A 21,577-nucleotide genomic window follows, 5' to 3' on the forward strand; every position below is an offset into this window, starting at 1 on the left:
CAGTCAGAGCTGGAGTTAGTCACTTGGTCACATTTCTTGAAGTATTTTTGTAGCCTACAGTCCCTACTCGGTTAGTGAAGGAAGCAGATGGTAAGTGTCTGGAACTAGTTCATTAGTTGGACCAGTGCACATAACACACAGCCCACATACCAAACGGCAGGACGCAGCATGTCTTTGACAGATACGATTAGACAGTGGGATGAAGGAATAAGTGCAGCAGACCGGCAAGAATGGGTAACGGCGCTGGACTGGTTTACTGCTATTTTAGAGCCCACCTCCAAAATCTGGTACAACATTGGCTGCCTGCGCCTCTTACTGGGAGAATTAAACCAGGCTGAAAAGGTAAGTAAGTGACTGGTAATATGATTTCACCCTTTGAAGGAGCAAACAGATACTTCTGTGTCCATTCTAGGACGTATTGAAAGAGCAAACAAAAGGATTTATAATTAACAGATTAACATTGTATATCCTTGATACATCTTTGAGCAGGTTAAAAAAATAATAGATATATTTCATTGGAGAAAGTTCAGTTCATTAAGAATTGTAGGCACATTTTTTGTAGTTTAGGGAAGGGAAACATGAATTTATTGTTCTATGGATGTATGCAATTTAATTTTAGAAAGTGGAAATGAAACTGCTCATGACACAAGAAATAAATCCGTTTCAAAATACGCCGGATATTCGTCTAACTGCTGAGAACTACATTGGGGAAGTTGTGGAGTTTAGTTGTAATAGCAATTAAATAAAAACAAAGGTTACCACAAACTTTTTTGGACATTACAAATAGCAACTTTGGGCTAATAAGCAACAGATATCAACGATTGTCAGCACCAAAAAGCTTCAGCGCCTCCCCCTAATTCTCAACATCAACACAATAGAGGCTACTATTAAACCATCACCTCCAAGTCACACTCTAACTTGACTTCTAGCATTGACACTGGTTCAATATCCTACAATTTCCTAACCAACTCCACCATAGCAGCACCATCATCTCAGCTATTTTTACCCCATTATAAGGCTCAGCTAAGAGATCAGACATCTATTAGACCGCTGAAACTCCTGTGTGCAAAGAAAACATTGCTTGATTGTCAGCTTTTTCTGCTCTCCCAAGATCCTCTTTTGTCAACATTGAAGTGAAGTACTTGTTATCTATCTCCATTAATTTCTGCTTATCCTCTACTAACTCTCTGTCTTCTCTCAAGATCCACCTCACATTTAACAATTACCTCCTGAGATTTGTACAATACTTTGATGTTCTTTATATAAACAAAAATTGAGATTCCCTTCTCATACTTCCTCCTTACTCGCCTTATCCCTCTTATAACCTTGTCTCTCTTATTTTTGGAATATATATTCCATGATCAATATAGGCCTCATCTGCCCTCCTCTTTAATTTGAGTTTATTTCTAATCTCTTTATTCATTCACAGATTCCACGAACTTGAGGTAGTTTTGATTTTTAATGGTATGCATTTATCCTGCAACTATTTGTATAAATAATCATGGAACCTAATCAGACAAAATGATTGGGCCAGGAGCAGAGCACCATTGCAATCTGACTTTGAGTCTGATTTGAATAAGTGTGAAGAAAGATCATGGGCTAGATTCACCGTTTTTGAGCCTAAGTACGGAGGATCTGTGGTGTTTTACGTCAAAATGGTTGTCGATGCCCCCTCATCAATCCTGCGACCGGTGAAGAGCTAGCAGCTGTGCTGCGTAAAACTCCTGGCTTCCACAATAAAAACGGCTAGAAAATGGCCAGGTCTGTGGCCGCGCATGTGCACAGGCGAAGATCTGCAGCGGTCATGCCACAAAACATGGCGCCAGCCATGCACAGACCCAATGTACCAGATAGTGTCCCCCTGGCAACCCCCAGGCCAACCCTTGGCCACCCCCACCAGTCACTCCAGCCCTCCCGGAAGCCCCCCCCCCTCCCAGTTGACTGTGGCAGGGCTGAACACAGTCTGCAGCTGCCACATCGGGTTCCTGACCGCTGACACCACAAGTCATCCGTGCGGTCGTGAACTCGGCCCATCAGGGGCAGAGCATCGGAGGAGGGCCTTCAGGTGACATGCTACGACCATCCCAATGGCATGTGTTCGGTAATAGGGCATGTTGACAAAGTGTTTAATGAGGCATACTGGATCCTGGGATTTGGAAATAGAAGCATACAGTAAAAAGGCAATGATGATGGCGAACCTTCAAAACATTGCTCAGCCTGAACTGAAGCATTGAGCTTAATTCTGGGTATGGCACTTCAGGAAGAATGTGAAGATTATTATTGAGGATGCAGAAAAGATTTATGAGAATGATTCCAAGCACGCGCAACTTCAGTTCCATGAATAGTTTGGAAAAAGTGGGGGCTGTTCTCCTTTGATTAGAGAAGGTTGAGAGGAGATTTGATAAAGGTGTTCAGAATCTGCTGATCTGTTGAGCTGCTTGCAGAAAAATACTTTTCACTGTACCTCGGTACACGTGACAATAAACAAATCCAATCCAATCCAGAATCTTGAGGAGTTTGGAAAGAGTAGATAGTCAGAAACTGTTCCCAGGAGGGTTGAGGGCACCAATTTATGGTGAGTGACAAAGAACCAAAGGCACCCTTTTTCTTTCATGTTTTTATGGCAGTAAGTGTTTAGGATCTGGAATGTGTGTCTGAGAGTGTACTGAATACAGATTCAGTTGTGGTTTTGAAAAGGGAATTGGAGAATTACTTGGGGAAAAAATATTTCTAGGACCATGGAGAAAGGGTGAGGAAGCAGGCCTGGGGGAGTAACTCTTGCTGAGATGACATGGACACATTGACCAGATGGAAGTCCCTGCTGTAACAATTCCATGAATATATTCAACATTTTTCCAATCCAATTTTTAAAAACAAAAAAATCAACTTATTGATCGAAAGGGTTTGTCACTTACTCTTACTACCTCACTACACTTTTTTGAAAGTATGTTCTATTTCAATCTGGTCACCTTTGTTTTTGTATTAACTCTTCCCCCTTCGATGGATGTAATGGAGCTGCTCACCTATGTTCAATTCAACTACTTGATCAACTTTGTTACACATAACTAGAACTAACAATGCCTTACCCCATGTAAAGACCAAAACATATTGCTGAAGAAGGAACTACTCCTTAGGAATTCCATTTCCATTTCTCTGTGAACATCACTCACACCCCGAGCCCCAATTAATGTGTGTGTGTTTTTAAATCTCCCAGAACAATCATTTTGTTATTCCCTAACCATTTTGCTGATCTGTCTACATGTGACTTGCAGACACATTTCTCTAATTTCTATAATTACAAGCTCTTTGGTACAATACTGCTAATTTAACAATCCCTCATTGTGCAATTGTAGATATTGTACACACACTAAATGCTTACAGAAATGTGTAATAGCTGACTAATATAACAATTTTCTTTATCCAATTCTGGCAATTACTTTCTACAAGTCAGCTTTTTCTCATCTGCAAAATGATCGCTCATGTTCCACAGAAATTTAAACCAGCTCTGACTACAATCTCCAATCCTGGTCTAAACGGTTCCCTCCAAACTTTAAAACAAGGTAATTAAAATGAAAATTACTCATGGTGAGATTCTAGTCTTCACATCAACTATTGTGAGTAAGGGGATTTCTTTTATCTCTGGTTTAGTTTGAAGTTTATTAATTTTGAATCCATAGCCTCTAATTGGTGGCACGATAGCACAGTGGTTAGCACTGTTGTTCCACAGCTCCAGGGTCCCAGGTTCGATTCCTGGCTTGGGTCGCTGTCTGTGCAGATCTGCCCGTTCTTCCTGTGTCTGTGTTGGATTCCTCCGGGTGCTCTGGTTTCCTCCCACAAGCCCTGAAAGACGTGCTGTTAGGTGAATTGGACATTCTGAATTCTCCCTCTGTGTACCCGAACAGGTGCCGGAATGGGGTGACTAATGGCGTTTCACAGTAACATCATTGCAGTGTTAATGTAAGCCTACTTGTGACAATAAAGATTATCATTAATTCTTTTTAATGGAGTCTCTGCATCAAATAAAAGCACATTCGCATTTAGCGCTTACGAATTTTAGATTATAGGTGACCAAGTTTCCTACAAGAGCCCTCTGCATTAACATTGTACATTCGGGGTCTCCAATTCTGCTTTCACATTAATTTCTGCTTTAGGGAGCTGTGTTTAGCAGCATAACAATGAGAAGACCAGCACAAGGGTGCAAGGATCCAAATTCCACAAGTTGTAACTGGACAAACCTGTGTGAAGAGGAAGAATTTATAATCGAACAGCACCTTTCACCTCCTGCGAATGTTCCAAACTGGTTCACAGCTAATGAAATATAGTCACACTCCTAATGGAACCAAATCCAACAACTCATATGCTCACAAGACCCCACAAATGGTGTAAGATAAATGAAAACTCTTTTAGAATTTAGAGATAATTGTTAGCTGGGCACCAGGAGAACCCTCCTTTTCATCAAATAGAGTCTGAAAATGGCAGGTTTAATATCTCACCTGAAAAATTACCTCAAAAATTGCAGCACTCCACTGGAGTCTCAACTTTCTGAGGTGAATATGTTACAATGGAGCCAAGACAGACCCTGATGGGACTTCTCAAACCAAACTACACCAGTTCCAGTCAGAGCATTTGGCAGCTTTTGCTTCTGGGTAAGATTCTCTTTTTAATTATGAGCAGGAGAATGGTCAGCATTTCTGCTCTAATTTTTTTAACAACGCTTTCAGCATCATTTTATTTTGTTCCCACAATTTGGCCTGTAAGTTGAACACAGGCATATTCTTGTTTTGTGGTGAGAGATGAACATCGCCCCACAGAACCGCTATTATCCAGGTATCCTCATCCAGGTAAGTGGAGGGTATTTCATCACACTCCTGACTTGTCTTGTAGATGGTGGACAGGCTTTGGGGAATCAAGGGAGTTTGATTGAGAAGAAAGATTAATATGTACACTTTGTTCTCTAGGCATTTGATAAAAGCATCTGCAGGGATGAGCACTTGGCGGTCGCTTTCTTTCAACGTGGAATAACGTTGCATAAAAATGAAAAGTAAGTTGCTTTCCTATGTTGTTTTGCAGTCAAATGCGCTTACTGTAACTAACTAGACCAGATTAGCTCTGAGCCACATGTAGAAGGTGCTAACTGATATATACACCCTGACTGTCATTGCAGTTGTCACCAGTGGAAAGAGGCAGAGTGTTGATGCCTCATGTGTTTTATAGTGGGAGACCACCTTCTAGTGTTTTGCCTGGTGATTGGTTGTGTTCTGTCCTGTGTGTTGATTGGCTGTACTGGGTGTCTGTCACTGCCTGTCTGTATCTCATTGTGTGCATGAGTGCATATCATGACAGTGAGAATGACTGACTGGTATAGCACTGCTTTTATTAAGGTTGCTTTTGAGCACAGTTCTATATACATTCTAGATTCTGCAATTCAATAATTCTTGATGAAAATATTCATTTAATTTGAACATTTACTTGTGTGATGTATTTTTGGAATTTAGTTTTTCTTTGTGATCTTGCTCCACATTCTGTGCACAGGTATGAAGAAGCCTTGAGGGACTTCATTGAAGCCTTTAACCGTATGAGAGGGAATCAGTTGATTGACTACAACCAGTTGGGCCTGAGGTACAAACTGTGCACTTGCCAAGTAAGTATATTTAACAGGACGATGCGTCGGGCAGGGTGGGGGGCGAACTGTCCTGTCCCAGCTCACCAGGAAAAGTGCAGTTGTGGTGGTGACAGAAAAGATCAAGTGTTCACAAGCCTGCAGTAGAAACAAGTAGGAAACACTGATGATCTTACTGAGAGAGGTGACAAAAAGGGAGGTGACCCTCTCTGAAGATGAGCACCATCCTTTGGTAAAAGTATTTCTATCATCTGGATAGATTGCCGACGGCATAGCTAACTCCAAAAGAGGAAGCAATGCAGCTGCCAGAGGGTAATGGTGAAATGAACTGCTGAACATTGCAGAGATTTCATGTGGGGTCCATCGAGTGTGGCAAAAAGCTGAGTTATGAAAAGCTGCACCTTGTGGATTGTGCACATTCTTTCATTGTGCTAAAGCTTTTCTTGATGGTGGAGGTGGTGGTCACAGATTTACAAACAAATGCTGAGATGGGATGTTTTCAAGTTTGACTGGCAGACTGGCAGACATATGGAAGAGAGTATTGTTCACTTAAATCTACCCAGTGTTTCACTTCCTCCAAATAATGTGGGAACCACCTATTGCTGCACATTGTTGCTCCCTGGATAATGTGCAGGAGGATTTTCTACAGTGGTTACAACCTGATTATGAATTAATTGAAAAGCTTTTCATTTCATGAAAAGATGGGTAATGTGAAGAACGTTATCTCAACATTATTAGATAAGTACATGTGTGATCTTTTGTAGATGAGAAAAACATCTACCTGGCAAAATATATTGTGTTGAACTAATGCCCCATCCACAGGAAAAATGATGAACATGTTCCCCTGTCCAAATGAATGTTCATCACTTGCTGACAGAGCTGTGTACTGTGGATTGCCTGCCCTGATGTGGCAGATGTTCCTTGGAATGGGTTGGAAGGATGCTAATACTATAGCAGCCTGTCCCACACAGCGAAGGTGACAAGCAGGTGTGCTCTAAACTGTCTCAGAACAGCTCCTGCACTATCAATGGTCGTGGTCAAAATATGCTCATTGGTTCATCTCAATTACGTGTTAAGAACCATTCCAGGAATGCCCATTCTGATCTATTGTAAAGTGCCGTGGCAAAACCAGCAGCATGCAAGAATAGTGAAGAAAAGTAATCTTGGATTTAAAAACATTCAATTGCAGAGACCTTGAGATAAAAACAATGACCACGTGCAGCAACATTTAGCTGCGAACACATGAATATGTAAATTCACAGCTCCCCAAAAATAATTATTTAAAAAGTCTCCCGTTTAAGAGGGTGACCTGAGGAGCCAAGCTCCCAAACATTCTGGTAATCTTCTCGGATAAGACGAATTGTGGTGGAGTTGAAAACAAGGTGTAATATGTAACAGTCAGACTGCTCATTTAAGTAGGTAGCAGAGTCCAGGTATGCCAGTGCCTTCACCAGCTTGATTTTGCCAAAACATTGGTTGTAAAATCAAACATGTTGGAAACTGGGCACATGAAGTCTCGTGTCCAATTCCTGAAGATGCAAGGTTAGTAAAGTCACGGAATATTTACTCGGTCATGTATCAACGATTGTTTTAAACTTACAGGTGGAAGAAGTGCCATTACTCTGTACTTAAAAATTTTGATTGACCCATCTAGGTACTTCACAATGTAGCACTGGCATATGCTACTCTAAAGAAATGGAATGAAGCTGAAGAGGCTTTAAAGAAAGCCTTAACTTTTAAAACTGAGGCCAAGTCCAACTTTGTGGATCAAGCTCTGGAAGCAGTTCTGGTATTGGCTTTATTCAGATATTCACAGGCCTCCTCTCACTGTACCTTTTCCACTTCTCTACTGTGCCCACTGAATCTTCCTGTCTACTCATCTTGCTGATTTGGGTATTATTTTCTAAGAATGCTTGTGTAGTTTTGCCTGGAAGAAGATATAATTGCTTAAGTATCATTAATTCCCTGGCCCTGTTAAATGTGCGCAGTAAGAATCAATTGTAAGTAGCACAGGGAGTAACCACAGTTCAGAAGTTTTATTCAGCTGATAGATTAAGCAGCTGATCTCTGCTTCAGGCTGATTGAGTAGAGGTTGAATCAACTTGGTTTGTTCTCACTGGAACGAAGGAGGTTGAGGGGCGACCTGATAGAGGTCTACAAAATTATGAGGGGCATAGAGAGAGTGGATAGTCAGAGACTTTTTCCCAGGGTAGCGGGATCAATTACTAGGGGGCATAGGTTTAAGGTGTGATGGGAAAGGTTTAGAGGAGATGTACGAGGCAAGTTTTTTTTACAGAGGGTAGTGGATGCCTGGAACCCGCTGCCGGAGGAGGTGGTGGAAGCAGGGACGATAGTGACGTTTAAGGGACATCTTGACAAATACATGAATAGGATGGGATAGAGGGATACGGACCCCGGAAGTATAGAAGAATTTAGTTTAGACGGGCAGCATGGTCGGCACAGACTTGGACGGCCGAAGGGCCTGTTCCTGTGCTGTACTTTTCATTGTACTTTGTTTTCATGGGTCTCATTAACATGCAGGAATTGTGAGGATAGAAATCATCTTTCCTTCAGTGGAGCCATTTACTCATTGGGTTTGTGACTGATGTCAGTTAGACATCAGTCAGAGGTGTCACATCTTGTATTGAATCAGGACAAGGTTTGATGATGGAACTATAGTGAAAATAAACTTAAAGAGCTGAAAGCAATTGCTCCCACGTTAAAGTGCCGTATTCTAAAGATAGTTCCTGCAGGGTTGGGAGGTATGGTGTGTTTTTGTCACGTGTCGACTGGATCTAATCCGTGATTCCTCTTCACAGAAGCAAGAGTTGTTTCAACTCTTACAACTGCCAACGGAACTCTTCAGACCAAAGAGAAAAATAGTAGCTCAGCTGGAAAAGCAGGACTTCCTGGGAGAGGCCAAGGTACCGAATTATCCCTAACATATTCCCACTTCATCAAACAATACAGAATGATTCTGAATTTTAGATCTGTGAACTTGATTATCAAGTGATTTGTTCAGCAGTGCTTCAGCACACTGCTGTGACCATCGAGTGGGTGGCTGCTGTACAAAGAGCTGTAACTCACCATCACAGATACAATCAGAAACTCTGTGATTCAAAACGTTTGGACTTGTCGATCAAATAAGTGCGGTTTGAGAACCCTTTCCAAAGTTTATAACTAGGGATACCATCCCTAGGTAAAGTGTGCCAAGGGCAAACCCAGACCAGAGTTTGGGATGGGGACGGTAAGTGGATGGCATTATTGGGTCAGTTCTTGGGCTTGGGCTGCCAGTTTGATAAAATCTATATAACCTCAATAATTAATGTATCTACATCACCGGATACACAATTATGTGCAAAATATTGTCTTTGAAAATATAGATTTGTTTTTGTTTATGGAATTGAAAGCAATTGCAATTCATAGAATCATAGAATTTACAGTGCAGAAGGAGGCCATTTGGCCCATCGAGTCTGCACCGGCACTTGGAAAGAGTACCCAACTTCAGCCCGCACCTCCACCCTAACCCCGTAACCCAGTTAGACAGCTGTTAAAAACTGGAGGAATGACAACACAAAATTGAATTAATAGGATTCATTCTAATAGGATCTTAATAATCTTTATTAGTTTTGCAAGTAAGCTTACATTAACACTGCAATGAAGTTACTGTGAAAATAGCCTAGTTGCCACCCTCTGGCGCCTGTTCGGGTACACTGAGGGAGAATTCAGAATATCCAATTCACCTAACAGCACGGATTGGATTCTGCATTATTGGGACTAGGTTCCCACGCCGGCGTCAGAACGGTAAGAGTTTTATGCCAGAAAAACTCGCATCAAAGGGACACGAATTCCCAACCCTGCAGGGAGCTAGCAGGGACCTGGCGTATATCTCACAGCTTTTGCTGCAGATACGGGCCCCTGCACTTCTGGGTTGGAGGCTGCGCATGCGCACGGCTGCGGCCTTCAGTGGCCACGACGTGCTCCATGGCAGATTTGGACTGCGGAACTGGAGCCAAAAGAGAAACCCTCCCATCGGCTGCGCGCACGACCCTCAATGCCCACACAAGCATTTACTGTCTGCTTATAACGACCTCGCCCGGCCACTGATCGGCCTGCCCCCAACCAGGGCGGCCGCAGACTGAGTCCGCAACCGCAACGCAAGTATCCCAACCGGCTGGAGCACATTAGTTCCACGCCGTCGGGACTTCGGCCGGTCAGGGGCGGAGGATGTCGGAGCGGACCTCTGGTAATGGCCCCAGGTAGGTCCCAGGCGCTGCGGTGTACCCCGAGTATGCTGCTTTTCGGGGCCCACAGAATTGGGAAACTGGCGCTGGTCCCGATTTCTTGCAGGGGAAATGGATTCTCCGCCCCTGCGCCGGCCAATGTTTCGCCGTTGGGGTACGGAGAATCCAGCCCCACGTCTTTCGGGACTTATGGGAGGAAACCGGAATACCCGGAGGAAACCCACGCAGACACTGGGAGAACATGCAGACTCCGCACAGACAGTGACCCAAGCCGGGAATCGAACCCGGGTCACTGGCTCTGTGAAGCAATAGTGCTAATCTGGAGAGCACCAAACAGTTGCTAATGCATATTAGGTGGAGGCAGGAATCCCCAGGTGACAGCAGTAGGAGGTCTGCTGGATCCCAGGACCCAGCTGGGTCCCAGCCTGATGCTGAGCCTTTGGAACACGTTTACCCGGAGCTGATGGAGACAATAGGGAGTGGCCAGGAACAGAGGGAGATGTCAGCGACACTCCAGCTGGTCAATAGCCATTTGGATGAGTCCCAGAGGCGTCAAAACCATGGTGCAGATATTGGGTAACCGCCAGGGCTGGCAGAGCCAGATGACGCAGGGGCAGCCGGGGCTTGAATCAGCTGCCCCACCATTTCCGAGATGAACTCCAGGGCCCTATGCGCACCGGCCGGAAGGAGGGGGCGCTGGGTGGCAACCCGGACCCATCCTATGGACTGGCGACGATGGCCACCAGCTCCCCCGCATTCCACCGCTCTGATGAGGCCACGTCACGCAGTCAGCACCTGGACCAGCACGGCACGGCTGTTCATGTGCCGCGTCAAGTGCGCCGGGGCCTTCTGGCCCCCAAGCTCCCAGAGGATGCCTGCCAGGGGAATTGAAGGCCAGGGGATGTGGTAAGCAGCTGGCTGCCTCCACCTCTGATGTGCATCCTGGGGATACACCTAGATGTAGCGATGGAGCGAGGAGGGCTAAGCAAATTGGATCACCAAGTGGACTTGGGGGCGGTCGGGGGGTGGGGGGGGGGGGGGGGGAAAGCAAGGGTTAGTGGGGGGTGAGGAGTTGAATATGTGTTGGGCCAGGGAGGGGAGGGGGCCTTGTCGGGTGTTTGCAGGGGGAGAAATTATGGGGATAGTGGGTTGGCACCATCGGGATAGTGCGACAGAGGTTTACATTTGTACAAGGAAATTAAAATACGCTGAACACAATCAGTATGACACCTCTGGCTCTTTTTCCGCGATGCAGGGAAACCGGCAGCTCTATACCCCATCCCCCCAACATACCCTAACCTCCACTCAACACTCCCTGCCCATGCACAGCTAGCCGAGGACATGTGCCCAGGGCTGGGACCCATCACTTGAGTGTTCGGATGTTGGCTGCTGTGTGTATGTGCTGCCTTCCGCAGCGTTCAAGCACAGTGTCCATGCATCAAGGTGTGATTAGGATGCTCGGTAATGAACCTCCCATGCTACATGGCCCGCCCACCCTCAGGAATCCACCTGGGATGTGTGACGTGCTCAGTTAACCACGATTGGCAATTCCCTATTAGCCTTCAGCTGCACAGCCAGAGGCCTCCGTGGTCAGTGCGAGTTATGGGTGGTCGGTGGGGCAGACAGGCAGGGGATAGCATTGTCCCCAGTAGGGGAACACAGGGTTCAGGGGTGGCATTGCGGACCCACACATGTCCGCTCCCCCACCGCCCTGCAGGGTCCCTCCCCAACTCCGATGCACCCATCCCACCATGGCGGCCCACCCCCAACCAAGGCTGCACCCCCCCCCCAATGGACAGGGGTAGTGTGCCCCTGGCTCATTACCTGTGAGCGAAGATGGTTTCTCATCGCCTCGTCTCACCGCAGCAACCCATTTACCAGGTTCACGTTTTTCACAAGGAGTACTGATCGGTGCCAGAGTGATCACTTGCTGGGGAGGCCATAATTGCTTTCTCACCACGCTACAACAAGATCCCGATTTCGCCTACGGGAGCGGGCCGGTTCCGTCGCAAATGGTTTGCCCTCCTGCCCGGTTCTTGTTTTCGCCCCTCACGCTATTCACCGGCCTCATCTCGCTCAAGTGAGAGCGCAATGAGGCCGGAGAATCGTGCTGCTTGTCTTCATGTAATAGTGTAAAATGGGTGGTAGTGACTCAGCAACTGTTTCATGTCACTTACTATTTTTATTTCTGTTGCAATAAAAAATCCAGAGAGATGTAAAACAAGCTGCTGAGTCACTCTCACATTCAGTTAAAATGGCCTCTGTTGCGTGGAGCTTGCAGACCTCTGTTACTATGGGGAGGTGGTGGTGTGATGGTCTTGTCACTGCTCTGGTAATCCAGAGGCCCAGGTTAATGCTCCGGGAACCTGGGTTCAAATCCCATCCGTGGCAGATGGTGAAAGTTTAATGATGACCATGAAACCATTGTTGATTCCTGCAAAAACCCATCCTTTCCCAGACTGGCCTACATGACGACTCCAGATCCACAACAGTGTGGTTGACTCTCAAATGACCAGTTCAAGGGCAATTATGAATTGCCTCAGTCAACGATGCCCACATTCCATAAAGGGAGTTTTAAAAATCTATGTGGCACAATTCTCCAATTCTCCGTTCCTTTTTTAAAAAATTTAAAGTGCCCAATTATTTTTTTCCAATTAAGGGGCAATTTAGCATGGCCAATCCACCTAACCCGCACATCTTTGGGTTGTGGGGGTGAAACCCACGCAGACACGGGGAGCATGTGCAAACTCCACATGGTCAGTGACCCAGGGCCGGGATTCGAACCCGGGTCCTCAGTGCTGCAGTCCCAGTGCTTACCACTGCATCACATGCCGCCCGAAAATTCTCTGTTCCTGAGACTAAGGGCGCGATTCTCCCAAAACGGGAGAAATCGTAAGGCTGGCGTCAAACCCGGGCGGGTTTGACGCCAGCGCGCCCCTTCCCGACCGGGAACCGATTCTGGTCCCCGGTCGGGGCTAGCAGCCCGACGCCGCAAGCTCCGGCATCACGGGCTTAATGAATGTCGTTAAGCCCGCTTGCCGGAGTTAGCGCCGGCTGACGCGTCATATGACGTCAGCCGCGCATGCGCAGATTGGAAGACTCCAACCCGCGCATGCGCGGATGACGTCATCGCGTATCTGCGCGAAACCCGCGCATGCGCGGGCCGGGATGCCCCTCAGCCGCCCCGCGAATGGATACTGCGGGGCGGCGGAAGGACAAATAGTGCGCGGGCATCGGGCCCGCTGCCCGCGATCGGTACCCACCGATCGCTGGCCCATGGCACCCTTGGCACGGCCGTGGTACTGCCGTGCCAATCGGTGCCATGGTTATAAAAAGCGAGTTGTTCCCGCCGTTTTTACGAACGGCCAGACCAGGTGTGTTTGCCGTTCGTAAAAACAGCGTAAAGGGCTGGGACTTCGGCCCATCGAACAGCTGTGAATCGCTGCCGGCCGTAAAAAAATGGCGGCAGCGATTCGTGTCGGGAGTTGGGCGGGGGGGGGGGGGAGAATAGCGGGAGGGCAGGAAAAATGTCGGGAAGGCCCTCCCGCTATTCTCCGACCCGTCGTGGGGGGCGGAGAATCGGGCCCTAAGTGTTGATGCCGGGACAGGACTTGTGGACTTCCACAACAACAAAACTGGTGTCGGACCTGGACTGAGTCAGTGACTGTTGAGGGTCTAGCCTTGGCACCACGTGGAACACAATTGACTCCAATGAGAAACGGTGTGGGATTTGCCGGTTTTGCGATTGACACTCAGGAGGCTGACAAGCTACAGCCACATATACACACTGCACTCCCCACACACACCATCCCAGCCAACAAGATGGCAGCAAGGAGAGCGGCCCCGAGATTCATGGACGCCGAGCTTGGTGCTCTCCTGGTAGCAGTGGAGAAGAGTATGAGACCCTGTAACCTGGCCCGGAAAGGAGGATGCCAGCCACCAAGGGCCGGCCCAAGGTACCGGCAACTCGGGCAGTCGCCCGGGGCGCCATGTGCGAGGGGGCGCCAGAGACTCGGGTCCCGCGCATGCGCAATTGGGCCGGTGCCAACCAGCGCATGCGCGGCGGCCGCCCTCCCTCCTTCCCGTCCCCCCCCCCTCCATCCTGTCCCCCCCCCCTCCGTCCCGTCCCCCCCCCTCCGTGTCGTCCCCCCCCTCCGTCCCATCCCCCCCCTCCGTCCCGTCCCGTCCCCCCCCTCCGTCCCGTCCCCCCCTCCGTCCCGTCCCCCCCCTCCGTGCCGTCCCCCCCCCCCCTCTGTCCCGTCCCCCCCCCTCCGTCCCGTCCCCCCCCTCAATCCCGTTCCCCCCCGCTCCGTCCCGTCCCCGCTCCGTCCCGTCCCCGCTCCGTCCCGTCCCCGCTCCGTCCCGTCCCCCTCCGTCCCCCCCCCTCCGTCCATCCGTCCCAACCCCCCCCCGCCTCGGCCCCGCCCCCACACCTCGGCCCCCCCGCCCCTCCCCCCTCCGCCCCTCCCCCCCCCTCGGCCCCGCCCCGCCCCTCGGCCCCCCCCCGCCCCCCCCCCGCCCCCCCCCCCCCCCCGAAAGGCGCCGAAGTTCAGCTTGCCCGGGGCGCCAGCAACCCTAGGGCCGGCGCTGCAGCCACCGCCGTTTGCCGTGCCTGGGTGCAGGTGACAGAGGCCGTCAGCGCCACCAGCAACACCGTCTGGACCAGCCAGCAGTGCCGGAACAAACTACAAAACCTCCTCAGGGCGGCCAGGGTGAGTAGGCAGCACTGTGGCCCTGGCACCAATTTCCGCCCCACACACCCATTACCCTGCACCCCCCTCACCAGGACGGCCGAAGTCCCAACCTGAACCACATGCCTGCACCCATACCAGCCACCTTGGCCACTGAAGCCAGCAGGTACCCGCTCCTTGGCTGGATGCGTCAGACTAACACCGTGTTTCGTCCCCCCCCCCCCAGGAGTAGGGTGCCAATAACTGCCAGGAGTGGGAGAAGAGGGGGACCGCCGGTCCTGCGTCCCCTCACTGTGGCAGAACAGCGGGCCCTGGACGTGGTCGGCGGACCCAAGGAAAGGGCAGTCACTGGGGTGGAGATTGGCCTTGAACGAGGAAGTGTGACCCCACTGTGTTGGTGTTCCCGAGGCACGTGTGCCACCCACCCCAACACCACCCTCACATCACCCTCAACCCCACACCTCCCCACACACTCCCGCCACTCCCACTCCCTCCCAGCCCACTGTGTGTCTTGTTACTCTGGAATGGACAGACCCATCGATCGTGAAGATGCAGTCACAGCCAGGAACTACGTGAGGAGTGCAGATGGAGGAGTCCAACCACGTGCAGGAACAGGAGGTGGTGCTGGCCATGCATGTCACTCAGGCCAACACCACAGGGGCGGCGTCCGTGGTGGAGGCCTTTGGGGCGAGGATTTTGGCCGTGGATAAGCATGTCCAAGGCCTGGGGCAATCTGTGCAGGCGGTGGACAAGGCTTTGGCACTCCTGAGCATGGCCTACACACAGTGGGCCATGGTTGAGAATGTTGGCAACATTGCCCGGGTGCTGGCCGACTTGACACAGATGCAGAGGGAGATCCCAGTCCCAGAGGGAAATGGCACAGTCAGTGGCTGATGTGGCGCAGTCCCAGATGGAGATGGTCCACTCCAGGTGCTCCATGGTCACGAGCATGCAGATCCTGTTTGAGGCCAGAGTGGGCCACCAGGACTGGTGGTGCCAGGTGGCAGGGGAGCCTCAAGGGTTAGCTTCATTCACACCCATGTCCCACGGTGTAGTCCACGGACATCCAGCACCCTGAGGGAGGAGGAGGTGATGGGGCCCATGGCGGTGATTCCCACAGGGAGCAGCTGGTGATGCACCCAATATAGCTGCTGGTAATGCACTCACTCTAGCTGCTGGGAGCGCACTCACTATAGCTGCTGGTGATGCACCCGCTATAGCTGCTGGTAATGCACCCACTATAGCTGCTGGCAGTGCACTCACTATAGCTGCTGGCAGTGCACTCACTATAGCTGCTGGTAGTGCACTCACTATAGCTGCTGGCAGTGCACTCACTATAGCTGCTGGCAGTGCACTCACTAGCTGCTGGTGGTGCACTCACTATAGCTGCTGGTAATGCACTCTCTACAGCTGCTGGGAGCGCACTCACTATAGCTTCTGGTAATGCACTCTCTACAGCTGCTGGTAGCGCACTCACTATAGCTGCTGGTAATGCACTCTCTACAGCTGCTGGTAGTGCACCCACTATAGCTGCTGGTAATGCACTTTCTACAGCTGCTGGTAGTGCACCCACTATAGCTGCTGGTAATGCACTCACACTAGCTGCTGGGAGCACGCTCACTGTAGCTGCTGGTGGTGCACTCACTATAGCTGCTGGTAGTGCACTCACGATAGCTGCTGGCAGTGCACTCACTATAGCTGCTGGCAGTGCACTCACTATAGCTGCTGGCAGTGCACTCACTATAGCTGCTAGTAGTGCACTCACTATAGCTGGTGGTAGCGCACTCACTATAGCTGCTAGTAGTGCACTCACTATAGCTGCTGGTAGTGCACTCACTATAGCTGCTGCAAGTGCACTCACTATAGCTGCTGGCAGTGCACTCACTATAGCTGCTGGCAGTGCACTCACTCTAGCTGCTGGGAGCGCACTCACTATAGCTGCTGGTGATGCACCCGCTATAGCTGCTGGTAATGCACCCACTATAGCTGCTGGTAATGCACTCACTATAGCTGCTGGTAGCACACTCACTATAGCTGCTGATGGTGCACTCACTATAGCTGCTAGTGATGCACCCACTATAGCTGCTGGTAATGCACACACTATAGCTGCTGGTAGTGCACTCACTATAGCTGCTGGTGATGCACTCACTATAGCTGCTGGTAGCACAATCACTATAGCTGCTGATGGTGCACTCACTATAGCTGCTAGTGATGCACCCACTATAGCTGCTGGTAATGCACACACTATAGCTGCTGGCAGTGCACTCACTAGCTGCTGGTGGTGCACTCACTATAGCTGCTGGTAATGCACGCGCTATAGCTGCTGGTGGTGCACTCACTATAGCTGCTGGTAATGCACTCTCTACAGCTGCTGGGAGCGCACTCACTATAGCTTCTGGTAATGCACTCTCTACAGCTGCTGGTAGCGCACTCACTATAGCTGCTGGTAATGCACTCTCTACAGCTGCTGGTAGTGCACCCACTATAGCTGCTGGTAATGCACTCTCTACAGCTGCTGGTAGTGCACCCACTATAGCTGCTGGTAATGCACTCACACTAGCTGCTGGGAGCACGCTCACTGTAGCTGCTGGTGGTGCACTCACTATAGCTGCTGGTAGTGCACTCACTATAGCTGCTGGCAGTGCACTCACTATAGCTGCTGGCAGTGCACTCACTATAGCTGCTGGCAGTGCACTCACTATAGCTGCTAGTAGTGCACTCACTATAGCTGGTGGTAGCGCACTCACTATAGCTGCTAGTAGTGCACTCACTATAGCTGCTGGCAGTGCACTCACTATAGCTGTTGGTAGTGCACCCACTATAGCTGCTGGTAATGCACTTGCTATAGCTGCTAGTGATGCACTCACTATAGCTGCTGGTAATGCACCCACTATAGCTGCTGGTAGGGCACTCACTATAGCTGCTGGTAGCGCACTCACTATAGCTGCTGGTAATGCACCCACTATAGCTGCTGGCAGTGCACTCGCTATAGCTGCTGGCAGTGCACTCACTATAGCTGCTGGTGATGCACTCGCTATAGCCGCTGGTAGCACACTCACTATAGCTGCTGGTGATGCACTCACTATAGCTGCTGGTAGTGCACTCGCTATAGCCGCTGGAGATGCACTCACTATAGCTGCTGGTGATGCACTCACTATAGCTGCTGGTAGCGCACTCACAATAGCTGCTGGTAGTGCACTCACTATAGCTGCTGGCAATGCACTCACTATAGCTGCTGGTAGCGCACTCACTATAGCTGCTGGTAGCGCATTCACTATAGCTGCTGGCAGTGCACTCACTATAGCTGCTGGTAGTGCACTCACTATAGCTGCTGGTAGTGCACTCGCTATAGCTGCTGGTAGTGCACTCGCTATAGCTGCTGGTAGTGCACTCGCCATAGCTGCTGGTAGTGCACTCAGTATAGCTGTCGGTAGAGCACTCATTATAGCTGCTGGTAGTGCACTCACTTTAGCTGCTGGTAGTGCACTCATTATAGCTGTTGGTAGAGCACTCACTATAGCTGCTGGCAGTGCACTCACTATAGCTGCTGGCTGTGCACTCACTATAGTTGCTGGTAGCGCACTCACTAAAGCTGCTGGCAGTGCACTCACTATAGCTGCTGGCAGTGCACTCACTATAGCTGCTGGCAGTGCACTCACTATAGCTGCTGGCAGTGCACTCACTATAGCTGCTGGTAGCGCACTCACTAATGCTGCTGGCAGCACACTCACTATAGCTGCTGGCAGTGCACTCACTATAGCTGCTGGTAGCACACTCACAATAGCTGCTGGTAGTGCACTCAGTATAGCTGCTGGTAGTGCACTCACTATAGCTGCTGGTAATGCACTCACTATAGCTGCTGGTAGGGCACTCACTATAGCTGCTGGTAGCGCACTCACTATAGCTGCTGGTAATGCACCCACTATAGCTGCTGGTAATGCGCTCTCTATAGCTGCTGGCAGTTCACTCACTATAGCTGCTGGTAGCGCACTCACTATAGCTGCTGGTAATGCACTCACTATGGCTGCTGTTAGTGCACTCTCTATAGCTGCTGGCAGTGCACTCACCATAGCTGCTGGCAGTGCACTCACTATAGCTGCTGATAGCGCACTCACTAATGCTGCTGGCAGCACACTCACTATAGCTGCTGGCAGTGCACTCACTATAGCTGCTGGTAGCACACTCACAATAGCTGCTGGTAGTGCACTCAGTATAGCTGCTGGTAGTGCACTCACTATAGCTGCTGGTAATGCACTCACTATAGCTGCTGGTAGGGCACTCACTATAGCTGCTGGTAGCGCACTCACTATAGCTGCTGGTAATGCACCCACTATAGCTGCAGGTAGTGCACTCACTATAGCTGCTGGTGATGCACTACTATAGCTGCTGGTGATGCACTCACTATCGCTGCTGGTAGTGCACTCACTATAGCTGCTGGTAGTGCACTCACAATAGCTGCTGGTGATGCACTCACTATAGCTGCTGGTGAGCACTCGCTATATCCAGCAGGGGGCAGCAGAGCAGAGCTTCTGATTGGCTGTTCCGGGGAGATTTGCATACGTGCAGTGCGGTCAGCCTAAGCTGAAGGTGCACCTGAATCAGTGACCCGAGGAGTTCGACGCAAGTCAAGCATCCAGCAGGGGGCAGCAGAGCAGAGCTTCTGATTGGCTGTTCCGGGGAGATTTGCATACGTGCAGTGCGGTCAGCGTAAGTTGAAGGTGGTTTGTGAAGGGGCTGTTCTCGAGTGACAGCTTTACCCGAAACATTACTTACGTAGTGTCTCCCACCCATCCTCCTCCTCTAACCAAAAAAAAAGTTCTGTCCGTTGGATTGCTAAACTAACAAGTTTTTTATTTTTACTTTTCAGCAGTTGGGAAGTTAGTTCAGTAGGAATGGAGGCTAGGGCAGTTGAATGTTCCTCCTGCAGAATGTGGGAGGAAAGGGTCACCTCTAGTGTCCCTTCTGACTACATCTGCGGGAAGTGCACCCAACTCCAGCTCCTCGAGAGCCGCGTTAGGGAGCTGGAGCTGGATGAACTTCGGATCATTCGGGAGGCGGAGGAGGTTATTGAGAGGAGTTATAGGGAGGTAGTCACACCTCAGGTAAAAGAAGAAGGTAGATGGGTTACCATCAGGGGAGGGAGAGGGAACCGGCAGGCAGTGCAGGGATCCCCTGTGGTCGTTCCCCTCTATAACAAGTATACCGTTTTGGATACTGTTGCGGGGGACGACTTAATAGGGCACAGGTCTCTGGCACAGAGTCTGTCCCTGTTGCTCAGAAGGGAAGGGAGAAGAGGAACAGAGCACTTGTCATTGGGGACTCCATAGTTAGAGGAACAGACAGGAGGTTCTGTGGGAACGAAAGAGACTCACGGTTGGTGTGTTGCCTCCCAGGTGCCAGGGTTCGTGATGTCTCTGATCGTGTTTTTGGGATCCTTAAGGGGGAGGGGGAGCAGCCCCAAGTCGTGGTCCACATAGGTACCAACGACATAGGTAGGAAGAGAGATGGGGATTTGAGACAGAAATTCAGGGAGCTAGGGTGGAAGCTGAGAGCTAGAACAAACAGAGTTGTTATCTCTGGGTTGTTACCCGTGCCACGTGCTAGTGAAGTGAGAAATAAGGAGAGGGAGGAGTTGAACACGTGGCTACAGGGATGGTGCAGGAGGGAGGGTTTTGGTTTCCTGGATAATTGGGGCTCATTCTGGGGTAGGTGGGACCTCTACAAACAGGATGGTCTTCACCTGAACCAGAGGGGTACCAATATCCTGGGGGGGAGATTTGCTAGTGCTCTTCGGGGGGGTTTAAACTAATTCAGCAGGGGGATGGGAACCTAAATTGTAGTCCCAGTGTACAGGATGTTGAGAGTAGTGAGGTCAGGGATAGGGTTAAAAGTTCGAAAGAGGGCACCGGCAAGCAGGACGCTGGTTTGAAGTGTGTCTACTTCAACGCCAGGAGCATCCAGAATAAGGTGGGTGAGCTTGCAGCATGGGTTGGTACCTGGGATCCCGATGTTGTGGCGATTTCGGAGACATGGGTAGAGCAGGAATGGTTGTTGTAGGTTCCAGGATTTAGATGTTTCTGTAAGAACAGAGAAGATGGTAAAAGAGGGGGGGGTGTGTCATTGTTAATCAAGGAAAGTATTACAGCGGTAGAAAGGACGCTTGAGGACTCGTCTACTGAGGTAGTATGGGCCGAGGTTAGGAACAGTAGAGGAGAGGTCACCCTGTTGGGAGTTGTCTATAGACCTCCGAATAGTTCCAGAGATGTAGAGGAAAGGATTGCAAAGATGATTCTCGACAGGAACGAGAGTAACACGGTAGTTGTTATGGGGGACTTTAACTTTCCAAATATTGACTGGAAATACTATAGTTCGAGTACTATAGATGGGTCAGTTTTTGTGCAGTGTGTGCAGGAGGGTTTTCTGACACAGTATGTAGACAGGCCAACAAGGGGCGAGGCCACATTGGATTTGGTACTGGGTAATGAACCCGGCCAGGTGTTAGATTTAGATGTAGGTGAGCACTTTGGTGATAGTGATCACAACTCGGTTATGTTTACTTTAGCAATGGGCAGGGATAGGTATATACTGCAAGGCAAGAATTATAGCTGGGGGAAAGGCAATTATGATGCTATTCGGCAAGATTTAGGATGTATAGGATGGGGAAGGAAACTGCAGGGGATGGGTACAATCGAAATGTGGAGCTTTTTCAAGGAACAGCTACTGCGTGTCCTTGATAAGTATGTACCTGTCAGGCAGGGAGGAAGTTGTCGAGCAAGGGAACCGTGGTTTACTAAGGAAGTTGAAGCACTTGTCAAGAGGAAGAAGAAGGCTTATGTTAGGATGAGACATGAAGGCTCAGTTAGGGCACTTGAGAGTTACAAGTTAGCCAGGAAGGACCTAAAGGGAGAGTTAAGAAGAGCGAGGAGAGGACACGAAAAGTCGTTGGCGGATAGGATCAAGGAAAACCCTAAGGCTTTCCATAGGTATATCAGGAACAAAAGAATGACTAGAGTAAGATTAGG

At 49.7% G+C, this 21,577-nt stretch overlaps 1 protein-coding gene across 1 annotated transcript in view; it reads left to right on the top strand.

The window, feature by feature from the left end:
- The first annotated feature begins 56 nt into the window (after positions 1–56).
- ncf2 (neutrophil cytosolic factor 2) overlaps positions 57–21,577 on the top strand; it is a 64,584-nt gene continuing 43,063 nt past the window's right edge. The window contains exons 1-5 of the mRNA XM_038794604.1: positions 57–342; positions 4,959–5,041; positions 5,533–5,641; positions 7,275–7,409; positions 8,440–8,544. Coding sequence (XP_038650532.1) covers positions 169–342; positions 4,959–5,041; positions 5,533–5,641; positions 7,275–7,409; positions 8,440–8,544 — 606 coding nt within the window. The 5' untranslated portion in view covers positions 57–168. The remainder of the gene's footprint in view (positions 343–4,958; positions 5,042–5,532; positions 5,642–7,274; positions 7,410–8,439; positions 8,545–21,577) is intronic.

This window comes from Scyliorhinus canicula, chromosome 4, assembly GCF_902713615.1.
Source record: "Scyliorhinus canicula chromosome 4, sScyCan1.1, whole genome shotgun sequence".
Taxonomy (NCBI): domain Eukaryota; kingdom Metazoa; phylum Chordata; class Chondrichthyes; order Carcharhiniformes; family Scyliorhinidae; genus Scyliorhinus; species Scyliorhinus canicula.